Below are 13,138 nucleotides of genomic sequence, written 5' to 3' on the forward strand. Positions count from 1 at the left end.
TGTTATGGTGTCATGCAGTGTGGGACTCACACTGGTCTGATCGATCTTGAACCGGTCTCAACCCCTCAAAGTCTTGGTCTTGTCTCGGTCTTGATACACTCTGTTCTTGGTGATGACTTGGTCTCGGTTTAGGTGGTCTTGACTACAACACTGGGATAGACCCATAAACAAATAAAGGAACGGAACCTTCGTCAGGTCTTCAAAACAATGGACCAACACTGAAAAAGACATAATCTACATCATGAACATTTACATTTTTAAGTAATGCTGTTAAAGATCAGTTTCCATTAGAAATGTGTGAATACACAGCAGCAAAACTATCTAAAGTTAAGATTTACATAGTATTTATGACAGTGTTTTTAAAGGAGCCATGCTCGTAATTTCGTTCATGCTATACACATTTCTGTGTTTCGCTGAATGACGATAAAAGGAACGTTGAAATACCGGTTATCAAAAACAAACCATGCTGGTGTTCCATCTTTATCTTTGCTGTTGTGTTTGTGAAGATATCTGTGATTTATATAGCTAGAAATAATTACCGATAGGCCTTTCATTAGTTTGTTGTTTAGGCAGACACGTGTTATAATGAATGCATGAATTTGTTTAATTTATTTCCTAATTAGCACCTCTGGTTATGCTTAATATGTGATGTGATTACAGCACAGCGTCAACTTAAGTCCCTCATTGAAATTCATATCTCGCCACAGCATTTGTTAACTTAAGTCCCTCATTTAAATTCATATCTCGCCACCACCAGTTTGTTCTCTTCATCTCGTCTTTAGCCTTTAAACAGAACTGGTGTCAGTTGGACCAGCCAGGCACACATGACAGTGCGTAGGCTGCTTACTTTCTCTGCAAAACAACCCAGCCACGGTCATTAACACCTCAGCGCTGTCTGGCACTCTGAGAAGGTTGTTTCACAATTATTCGACACCGTGGGAATCTTCAAACACTTTCAGTTACATAAGTGAACCTGAGGACCGAGTGGGGTTCACAACACTCTGCCTTTTGTGTTTGTGCGTGTCTAGTGTCAAGGTGATGCTAGATGTGGATGAGTGGTTCCACTAGTTGGATGGAGAGGAGATGTCCTGTACCTTAATTCAAACACTTAGAGGACTCTGTGGGCTGAGTCGTTGGAGTGGAAGGTGAAATGGGTCTAAAAGTCAGATGCAGCCGAAGGGGGAGCAAGTTAATTTTGGAGAGGCAGGAGCTGTCATTCAGCTACAGGAAATACTGACACCAGTCACCGTTGTCAAATCATAAGTCTTGCATTGCCAGACCTATCTCCACAGCGCTATGGACTAAAGTCTAGTTACACCACAGATACATTCTGGGATACAATTAGCATTTCTTTAAACCAATCACAAACATCTTGGGTGGCGCTAAGCTTCAGTCGCAGCGACGGTGGCTCTGCAAAATGGTCTCGGGAAGGAACTTGTTTTGGTGGAACATTTGCACCCCGCAAAAGAAAACTCCACATACAATATTAAATTAACTGTTGACACAATACAGTAAGGTGAGCTATTTAAATTAGCTGATACATGGTTAAACCTCATTTGATCTTACCAGTGTATCGCATGTGTATTTTGTCCATAGCAAATCCCTGCCAATAGGTCCCAAACTTCCCAGTTAGAGAGGAAATGCCGTAAACATATTCTTTGTAAATCTTAACAAACATAGCCCAAAAGAACCAAGCAGGCCTGCCTTGGTACACGATCCAAAACTTCTGGAAGGAAAGGATTTTGAGAACGGCAACACACAGAAAGCGGACATCCTGCGTGTGAGCCACGTGCGGGATGTTGGCTGGCCTCGTCCTGGAAATGTACTTATTTTGATCCAAACTATTACATAGTAGACACATCTTTGATCAGACTTCTTTTGTTCTAATTGATGGTTTTCAGGTCTGATGTGCTGTGGCATTTTCCAAATGCACAGCAATTTGACTTTCAAAGCACCATTTGTCTGATTGTATATGTCATGTTTGTGGTGTGTGATGCCTGATTTAGTTTAAAATGGCAGAGTCCATTCATGAAAAGCCATTAAAATACTGTCAATCATCGGCTGACGTCATTCAAAGCCTCAATTGTGGGGGGTTTGATTCACCCAATTTACACTATGGGATTTAGTTTGTGGTGCTCAAAGGTCTTCGAGATGATCTAGAGTAATCGGGACATAGTTCATAGGAAGATATGTTACTGTTGAATGTTTTAAAAGTCATTTTACAGTGATTTGCGAGCCACAAACGGAAATTAAATTCCATCCTCATTTTATGTCATTTTTGCTCCGAGAAAGTAGAAGTGGCCCCTAAACTCTTACACTTTTGTGACACTCTACTCTCAAATCTTGTATTTTCAATCCTATCCAAATAGGAGGTAAAGTAAAATGTATTTATACAGCACTTATTACGGACAGACACAAAGTATTTCGCAGGTCAAATAAATAATACATTTGAAACCCATCGTTTCCCAATAAAAACCACAATGAATTACAATAAATAACAAAGGCAGGGAACATTAACTTAGTACTACAATCAACAATGTGGCTAATTGAACGCTCGACTAAAAAGATGTGTCTTTAGCTGCTTTAAAAATAATAGACTGAGGACAAAGCGTTCCTCAGTCTAGGTGCAACTCTTTCAAACATTCAGGTTCAGATGTAAAAGCTTGTGCATGGAATATATGATGTAACGGTTGAGCCTATCTTTCAGTTTTGGAGCAATAGGTATGAGTTACAAGGGAATTCTTTCAGTCTGGAATAGAGGATTTTCAATCCTGTACAAGACAATAATTCAATAAGTTTCTCTGAATGTAAACCGTGAGATAATGTCCAAATGAGGACACACCACCATGTTTTTCTCATGCCATCCTTTTTTTTCCGTTTCTCTCTTCAGTATGTGGAGGCCATCAGCAATAAGCAGAGCGAGCTGGACAACTACATCGCTGAAGGCTACAAGAACGCTCTGTCTGAGGAGAGGAGGAGGTACTGCTTCCTGGTGGACCGCCAGTGTGCCGTAGCCAAGAACGGCAGCGCCTACCACGGCAAGGTGAGCGGGAACGGCTTCGGCCTACAGCCTTCCTCTACTTCTTCATTTGTTGGTGATGTCATGGCAAAGTTTCATACAACTTTTAATTCCCATTCACACTTCTTGAAAATATCCAACACAGCTGATTGAGATTCCCTAATCTGACCTACACATTTCTCAATTTTCAGACTCATTCATACTCCTTTAGCTGCTTCTTCATCCAATTTGAAGCCAGCAATCCCGTTGAGCATCAGCTTTTAAAAAAACCTATATCTTTAAAAAAAATATGGTATCATTATATTCCACATCTTTTCACTTTCACTTATTCAACTATTCCTACTTCTCCTTACGCATTCAAGCCAGCAATCCAGTGTAGGGTCAGCCTTTCAACAGACAGCATTCACACCACAGCATTCACACCGCATCATTAAGGCATCTTAAATAATTGCTCTCTTTGTGAGATTGCACGAAGTCTTGAAATCATTTTATTTTAAGATCTGAAAATAAGGCTGCTTGTTTATACTGTTGTGGCTCTGTGAAATTTTCTAAGGATGTTTAGAATAGTTGAAAGTTTGTGTTTCTTTGCCAAGCGCAGTTAAATTCTGCATTTATTCATCCATTTCATTTAGGAAAAGGTTTTCTGCTTTTCACATGCATCAGTGCAGCTGGGAGATCGCTCGTCAGGAGTTTTATTTTATCCAAGAAACTGATAAGAAATCATGTCCTACCCTACTCTCAACCCTTCACTCTGGGGAAATGTGGAGTGGTAAAGAGAAGCGAGGGAGATGGAGGGTGAGTGGGTGAGGAGGAGGAGGGTGAAGTGGGGAGGCAGCGGGAGACAAAATGGCCTACTTCTGCAGGAACACTCGGTTCACTCACTGTGTGTGGGTGTGAACGTGTCTGAATGAGTGATTGATAGACAGAGGGAGGAAGCACAAACCATAACACAAACTGCTGATCCAATGATGCATAAACAAAAGTAAAAAATACATTTTAACTGGTCTTAAACTCAGTTGCAAAGTACCTTTTGGCTCTTGAATATATATATATCAGCAGATAAATTGATTTGTCGATAGACAGGAAAATAACTGGCAGTAATTTTGATAACTGATTATATGTGCTACAGTTTTTCTCTGGTTCCAGCTTCTCCAATGTGAAGATTTGATGCTTTCTCATATATGATCGTTACCGTAGTGTATTTGAGGTTTGCATTGTTGGTTGTAAAAAAAAAAACAAGGAATTAGAATACTTCACCTTGGGCTGTGGGAAATGATATATACAGTTTATATAGGCCTACCTGTATATTTTTCACAATATGACATTTTAGAAACTAATCGATTTAATTGAGAAAATAATTGTTAGTTACTTAGTTGATAATGAGAATAATGATTAGTTGCAGCCCTAATCTTAAATAAGAAGGGTTAAATGTGCACAGCTAAGCCATTAATTAAGTGTTCTTCCTGCCTGAGCAAAACGTGCTTGGGTTACATTTTTACTAGGGTGTTGCTGAAGTGATCATAGGGTGTTGTTACATACAATCTCAATGCTCAGGGACCCTTGCTAGGGTGTCACTAGGTTGCCGTAGGTGATTGCTTTGGGTATATACCTAATTTTGTGTGTATATATATATATATATATATATATATATATATATATATATAAAAAAGGGTTAGCTCAAATCAAGCAATCTGATTGGTTCATAACCATGATATAATAACCACATAGAATGGCTATAATTCGATTTCTTTGCACAATAAGTATCACTCCACATCTGAGAAAAACAACAGTAGAAAAACAAACTGATAGCGGGTGCAACAGAGGGCAGCCGTTCATCTGCGCACACACTGCGTGGTATCCCTTTAAATGTATACTATACCACGGCCTGTCGTGAGCTACTGCCTAATTAGATATTAGAAAGTAAGAACCTGCTCTAACGCTACAAGCCCAGTATTAAGTACAGAGTGCATTGAATAATGCTGGTCACCTACTGTCACTCGACATAGTCTATACTAAAGTGTTAGCATAGAGGACTGTAGAAAAAATGATCTGTGAGAAAGACCACTGGTGATTTTGCTATCTTACTGGGTACATTTCCAAACTGGCAAATCTCCCACACACTCACTTTCTGTAAGAGCGAGATTCTTCCTGTGATGTGCGTGGCGAAGCGAGAATGAAGGAAAAAGAAGCACCGTCTGCTAGTTGATTTTATCATCGCACTGGTAAAGGCACCGTCCCACCTACGCTCTACCTGTGCTATTCGAAAGGGCTAGTGACTCATCGTTTCTGCCAGCAGCAAGAAACACTGACAAAGACTTCGTTGCGAACACAGAGAAATACAGGTGGCGACATCCTATTCATCCCATCTCCATTCATCTAGCCTGAAAATGAATGGCCACAAGAATGTTACTGGGACAGGGAAATCATTGGACACCTTAAAGCTATCTCAGTTAGAGCATGAATCCCCAGTGACACGACGCTCGCTGTTGGTATGAATTTGTTTTTGCTGAACTTTTATATTTGTGTATGTGTTTAATTTAACTTAATAACCCACCCACATGCTGACACCTGACACTCCGGCCCACATACACTCCACGGGGCCAGACAACCTTGGAACCTCACCGTGTTTATCCTCCACAGCAGCCTGGTGGAAGTTAAAAGCGTTTGAGCAGCATCTTTCTAATATTCATGGAGTCAGGGCTCCCTCATTTATTCACTGACGAGGACCGCAAATGAGATGTATCTTTATGTAACTGTTCTGCTGTATAATGCATGGAGGAAATGCAACTTCAAGCATCAGCTGAGAGCTTCTCTAATTAGGGCATTCATAAAGAGAATTCATATCTCTCCTCTCTATTCTCATCTCTTGTGGCCTGCGTCTACTGTATGTCCCACCCCTTCTCCCTTTCAGCTATCTTCTCCTCCCGTCATCTATCGAATACCTCTGCTTATGTGAATGATGTGATGCCGTGTTGATGTCCACAGGGAAATTCCATCCCAACATTTACAAAAATCATCATAACCTCCCGATGTTACGCATATGTCCAATCCTGTGTGTTCTGGGCATATCTAAAGGATGTGTTACAAGGCCGTAACTTTGGGTTTTGGGTTAGGAAGGGCTCAGGAAATTTCGGAACGGCAAACCCTTCATTTCCTGCATTCTGGTGAATTTTTCTGCAACAATTTGTGCCTTTTCTTCATCAAGTTATGGTGCCAATGTCTTTATTTATGTAAAGGAAATTATAATAAGTTCCGGAGGTTGGGGTGTTGCACTGGCCAGTTTTCATTTTTGGGGGTGTTGTAACCCCCCACCCCTGTAAATTAAGCCTATGATGTATTAGCATTATGAACAACAGCTGCAAAGAATAATCGATAAGTTGTCAACTATTAAATTAAATTAATATATTAAATTATATAATAATCTGTTTGAGTCATTTTATATTAACAAAAAAAGACAGAATTCTCTGATGTCAGCGTGTTAAATGTGAATATGTTCTAGTTTCTTCTCTCCTCTGTGACAGTAAACTGAATATCTTTGAGTTGTGAACAAAACAAGACATTTGAGGACGTCATCTTGGGCTTTTTGGGAAAACACTGATCCACATTTTTCAAAGTTTTCTGATATTTTAGAGACCAAACAACTAATCCATTCATCCAGAAAAAAAAAAATCAACAGATGATTTGACAAAGAAAATAATCGTTAGTTGCAGCCCTGTTGTGAACATTTTCACTTTTGTATGAACTATTAGCAAACTACTTTCTTTGAAAGAAAAAATCCATGTACAATGTTGTCTTTTAAACAAAAGACTCCATCCCGGTCTTCCTTCTTTCTTCCAGGGGAAGGAGCTTTTATCCCAGAAGATCCCTGTGTGGCAGCAGGCGTGTGCCGAGCCCAACAAACTGCCAGATCGCGCCATGTTCCTGGCCCAGCAGATGAGCAGTGTAACGGGCACCATGGTTCCCGGTGGTCATCATCCAGGCATGTCTATCTCTGAGCCCATCCCTGGTGCTAAACCCCTGCCGGTGCCTCCTGAGCTGGCGGCCCTCAGGGCAGGTGGAGGCATGGGACATCAGGTCGGTTCCTCTATTAAATCGTCATTTAGTCCACCTGAGACCTGTGCACTTTTCAGTATTTATACCCATTTTAAATGATAATATGCTGTTATAGAAACAGCCAAAGTATGTTATTCTTGGTCCACTGCAGTTGGCCGCTAAGTTTGTGTTGCGTTTGTGGATTTTTAATCTTTTTCTAGAGTGCTCCACACACATTGGAACTTGACATAATGCATCCCTTAGCCCTAACATTAGCCTAAACCTGCTTCTGAGCTAAAAACCCAAAACTACGTCTTATCCTCCAAAAAGCCCTCCAAAAAGTGAAGCCAAAATGCCAAACATGTTACTCTCAAGGTCTAAAACTCAGATTGGACCTCTCCAAAGACAGAAGCACAAATGCAAATGTGAGCGATGACCCTTAATAAGGACATGGGATGTGTCGAGGGGTTGTTGCTCCCGGATGTGGCTGCTGCATCATGAGAGCCCTCAACGCATCCTCAGAAAACTCTTGTGAATGCAAATGATCTCGTTAGCGAACCATGCTTATTAGTTTCTTGCACAGAAGAAGCGTAAATTCCTTACATCCTCAGGCTCTTCTACACCCTGCCCCTCCTGCAGGCATGCTTACTGAAAAAAAATGGGGAAAAAAACTTGAAAGATTTGCATGAAAGACTGCCTCAAATTGGCTCAAGCTTTTAATTAAAAACTGTGGTTGCCAATGCTGTGGCGTTTTATGTCCTCAGAATAAACACACATTTTCAAACTCTCTGCGGTCTCCCAGTAGTCATTCCATATGTTTATCTCTAAAGCAACATATACTTTAATGTAGTCTTTTCATTAACCAGCATTTCCTGACCCCGATCCACCCTTCCACCTTGTTCATTATTATTATTAACGAGCTGCTGGCTGTTACATAACAACTTTTGGTTACGTAAAGAGAGACCGATTTAGTGTTTTAATTGTATGTATGAATGTCATCCTCTCGGCAGAGGCTGATGGACGGAGGGATGCCGGTGATGAATGGCACAGGCGGCGCTCACGGAGGGGAGGACTACCAGCAGTGGATGGAGGGCAAGGTGGCCCAGAGCAAGGCCTCACCGCAGACCCAGCGGCACGGAGGGGAGGGCTACTCAAACACCCTGCCTGTGCGCAAGGTCGCCCCGGCCAAGAGCAAGACCACACTGAGTAAGGAGGAGAGACGAGACATTTGGAAAGATGTAGGAAGCATAAATGCCGGCAGCATTTAACCCTCTGAGGTCTATGGGACGATGTTAACCCATCCTTTTAAATTCACCGTGTAAGGGTATCTGCATAGACGTGATCCCCATGTGTTTCATATCAGAATGTTCAGAACAAACTCCGCTTTCTTTAAGTCAGGCCTAAATTTGTCCTAGAGCAATGGGTAAAAAGATAATTTGGCCCCAGAGCTGTAAAGTTGAATTTTTTAGAAGGTGAAAACAAACCTTTACTCATGTGGACGAATTGTGTTTGTGCTTGAAATGAGTTTACCAAAGTCTTAAGCCCGAGACACACCGTGTCCCGTGCCGTTGTCCGTCCGAGGGCCTTCATTTTGGCCCATTTGACATTGTATAATCGGCGGAGGCGGGCACTGCCGGCAGTCGGACTCAAATGACCCATCTGATTGGTAAAGTGCTAACCCGGAAACGAGGAAGCGGGATGAGCGTGACTAGAGTCTCTCAAAACTGACCTTTGTCGATCTGAAATGAAGACTCAGAAGATTCAGCAGCTGCATTAAAATGTTTTCAGAAACACGTTTGGGTGAACTCTTTTAGTATGAGATCGTATTCTGAACGAACCGCCATGACAGTCTGGCTTTGAATTTCCGGAGAAACCAGACCCACGTGACGCGTTGGTCCAATCAGCTGCCGGTTTTCATTTTGGGGCGACATTACAGATTAGCGCCGCCTGCTGTTATGGAGACGTATTACCTCTCGTCTCTTCGGTGTGTTCTGAGGAACTTTTTGGACCAACTCGGGGAGACTGATCAGTCCGACTGGCTTTTTCTGCCGACGGTTGGCCGTCTGGTCGGTGTGTCTGCAGCTTTAGGCTCACAAAAGTAGTGTAATATATAATTAAAATAGTAAAATAAAATGTAAAATAAAATATATACAGTATATATTTGTAAAATCGCTTTTTGAGTAGGAGTCTTATCCGTTGCACCGGCCCGTCCTTCGTCCTCAGAGGGTTTCTCCAAGCAGTTTTGTAGTTAGCTTTAACTTGGCATTCAGTATGCTTTTTATCACAGCAAAAGGATTTCAGTGTATTTCTCAAAAAGTATCATTGCATCTCAAAGGTAAAAGCCACTAAAAGAGCAAATACAATACAATCTGCCTGGATGTCGCACAGAACCTGTGCGGTTTAAATGAGAAACAGGCCAAAGCAAGCGGGAATATAACGAGGTGTGATATTTAAAATGAGAAAGAGAGGTTATGAGTGAAAATAGATATGGGACAGGGACAGGTTTCACATTTGTAATTTCAGAAGAAACTGGAGTATATGGAGGTACAGTATTTACACAGCGTGTGTTCCACCAGTCAGCAGTGTTTATTAGAGAAATTGAGACTGAGTCTTTCTCCTCCCGTTCTCTTCCCCAGCGGAGACTCGGACGCTGCCTCGGTCCAGCTCCATGGCAGCGGGGCTGGAGAGAAACGGGAGAACTCGAGTCCAGGCCATCTTCTCCCATGCAGCCGGCGACAACAGCACCCTGCTCAGCTTCTTTGAGGGCGATGTGATAACCCTGCTGGTCCCCGAGGCCCGTGATGGGTGGCACTACGGAGAGAACGAGAAGACGAGGATGTGAGTGCAACTTGTGTGTTCAACGAAAGATTTTGATTTGCCTTCTCTGAAGATTGTACAGTGTTTTGGTCCGATATTAGGTACATAAAAGTTGTCAATGAGCCCCAAAAGTTACCAATTATTTTTTTATTTGCTAATATCTGCCCGCTCACCTCTTCCAGGCGTGGCTGGTTTCCCTTCTCGTACACGCGGGTGATCTCGGACGGTGACAGCAACTCAATGAGGCAACTTCGGGTACACAAGTAAGTTTGGTTAATTTCTGATTTGATTACTTCACTGAACATGAAATAATTGAATGATGCATAATTTAACTGATATATTTGTTTTGTAGGCATATTTATCATTTTTGTGTTATTTTATTTTATTTGAGGTGAATATTGATCTGATTTTGATGAATGACATTGATTGGCCTGAGAGCTTTTGAGTCGTAATGCCCTTCCACTGAAAACCGAAGATTAAATAACCAATTATGGAAAGCAACAACCCAGTGATGGCTCCCCTGCAGATCTCCTCATACTCCCGAATGGCTCGGGAGTAATTGCAGATATTATTTTTTGGGATTTCTTTATTTAAAAGGGACAACGCACATTAATCAACAGGAGTACAGAGTCCAACATGTAAATGTGCCAGATTTAGCCATACAGGCAAATTTTCATCTGCAGTCCCTATTAGCAGGTTAATGGCTTAAAACAATAGATACGCTACAACAATACAACAAATGGTAACGCTTTACTTGAAGGTATTGACATAATCGTGACATGACACTGTCATAACTATGACATGACACTGTCATGAACGTGTCAAACGTCAAGTCATAAACGTTTAGGACTTCTGTCATTAAGTGTCATTCGGGTTTTTGTCATGACAAGTTGACATTGTTTGGGTTGTCTTTTTGATTAATGTCAAGTTGTCACAATCAAAAGTGACATTACCGGAAGTTGTCTTGGTCATGACAAGTTGACATTACATTTGTTTGGAGTGTCCTTATTAAGACAACTTGACATTAAACAGGATGACATTATGCCAAGTTGTCATGACAAAGACATCTTCTGGTAATGTCATCCTGGTTAATGTCAAGTTGTCATTACAAAGACATCCCAAACAAATGTAATGTCAACTTGTCATGACCAAGACAACTTCTGGCAATGTCACTTTGATTAATGTCAAGCTGTCATAATCAAGACTACCCAAACACTGTCAACTTGTCATGACAAAAACCGAATGACACTTAATGACAGAAGTCATAAACGTTAATGACTTGTTTATAAGGTCTATGACACGTTCATGACAGTGTCATGTCATAGTTATCACAGTGTCATGTCACAATTATGTCGATACCTTCAAGTAAAGTGTTACCCAACAAATACACATAAAACAAGAAAGACATAGGCATTGACAAGTAAACATGACACAACCACTATTCCAGATCATGACAACTGGCAGGTTGATGGCATGAGAAAAACGCAACATACACAGTAGACACAGGTAAAAGTGCATAGACACACATTAGAACGCATCAACAACACATAAGCACACACAGACACACCACTATAGCAATAAAGACAAACCCATTATTCTGTATTATGGCAGCATATTTGATTAGTCAATAACCAATGTTTTATGGATTTGGAGAAGGATTTGATAAATGTCCTTAGTTCTGTGGGTATGGTATTCCATGTTCTATGGGCTGCTCGAAAGGGAAAAAGCTGACTGTCCAAAACGACTTACTTTTTTTTTTTCTCTCGTAGATGCTCTGGTGGATGAAAATGTTTACCGTTTTTTCTAATTGTCTGCACACCTGTGTGTTTGCAGCCTCCACGGGAAGAGCAGCAGCACAGGCAACCTACTAGAGAGAGAAGACATGGCTCTGCCCGTCCCTGATTACGGCCTCCACTCCCGTATGGAGGCACAGAGCGCTGCTGCTCTGCATGGCAGACAACAACAACAACAACGCCCCTACAGCGTTGCGGTGCCAGGCTTCTCACAGGTGGGGGGGCACAAAAACACACACACACACACACACACACACACACACACACACACACACACACACACACTGGCATCAACCCACACACGAGTTCACACATGACACGTGAGCTGAGCTCACATGTGAGCACAAAGTTTGATGGTAGACCTGAGATACACTACAGGAATAGCTTTGCTTTGACAGGCTGTCTCTTCCCTAACCGGCGCTTAGCGTAATCTTGTGCCAAAGCTCGACGAGAACGCCTTGCTACGTTAGCTTATATGGACGCAGAAATCCATTCTCCTTCGCTTCACATGTTCCTGTTTACGGAAGGTCGGCTGTTAGACGTGGCACAGCTCAGATTGGAGGAGTCCACCTCTCCGCCTGGCTGCCTCACTCTCTGAGGAAAGTACTTCTGACAGTTGATAACGGAGTGAGTGTTTGCCCAGCTGACTGAAAGGAAGAGGAGGGAGAGAGGAGGCAGCCGTGTGATGTGGGAGCGGGGGGGGGGGTTAATCTTTCAAAAGGCAAAATCAGAAGTAGACTTATGCAACACTGAACCCTTTTCTATCCGCCCAGCTTCCCTCCTACGCCTCACCTGGAACATTAAACGTGGGCGACGCTTAATTGCACAACAGTCACATAACAACTCAAACTGTTTCTTCCGCCTCACAGCTTTTCGAGATGGAAACGTCTCTGCTGACATTTCTGAGAGCTGTGTTTTGTCGTCGGGGCTTGAACGTGTCTGTAATGCTTCGGTCACCCAGTGAGCACTTATGTGATGATTTCTGGATGAGAAAACATTTGGTTAACAACGGGCTGAACTTGGTTGGAAAGTGACGGTGTTTGTTGAAGGTTACACACTGTCATTTAAATGTTCTTTTAACAGACATTCAAAGATATTTCGACTTCCAAATCACCAAATAATGTGAGTTAATATTTACTGGCTTTACTTTACAGACAATCGATAAGCGCAATGAGGTAATAACGCAGTATTAAAGTCAAATAAACACAAGATAAACACAAGATCTACAATTTCATAGTCATACAGTTTATCAGACTTGATATCCAGCTAAGGCGGCTGTAGGAAGAGAGCCTCGGAGGAGTTACTGCTGAGCTTCACCCGTGTTTATTTGCCGCCATCTGCTGGCTGCTGTGGTCGTTGCAGCGTTCCAGTTCCTCGCGACCGCTTTCAAAACTATTTCTCATGTTGTTCACTAGCAAGGACCACGCCATCAACCGGACACGTTTCGACTATTGAACCCTCGTGTTGTCTTCCCGGC

The 13,138-nt window shown here is 42.0% G+C and overlaps 1 protein-coding gene across 6 annotated transcripts in view; it reads left to right on the top strand.

Moving 5' to 3' along the window:
• Positions 1–13,138, top strand: part of baiap2b (BAR/IMD domain containing adaptor protein 2b) — a 111,675-nt gene that overhangs the window by 76,452 nt on the left and 22,085 nt on the right. For all 6 annotated transcript variants that reach the window (XM_039788596.1, XM_039788598.1, XM_039788597.1 and 3 more), the window contains 6 exons: positions 2,891–3,043; positions 6,857–7,093; positions 8,062–8,257; positions 9,688–9,889; positions 10,051–10,131; positions 11,702–11,876. In XM_039788596.1, coding sequence (XP_039644530.1) covers positions 2,891–3,043; positions 6,857–7,093; positions 8,062–8,257; positions 9,688–9,889; positions 10,051–10,131; positions 11,702–11,876 — 1,044 coding nt within the window. The remainder of the gene's footprint in view (positions 1–2,890; positions 3,044–6,856; positions 7,094–8,061; positions 8,258–9,687; positions 9,890–10,050; positions 10,132–11,701; positions 11,877–13,138) is intronic.

Source organism: Perca fluviatilis, chromosome 21, assembly GCF_010015445.1.
Source record: "Perca fluviatilis chromosome 21, GENO_Pfluv_1.0, whole genome shotgun sequence".
NCBI classification, from domain to species: Eukaryota; Metazoa; Chordata; class Actinopteri; order Perciformes; family Percidae; genus Perca; species Perca fluviatilis.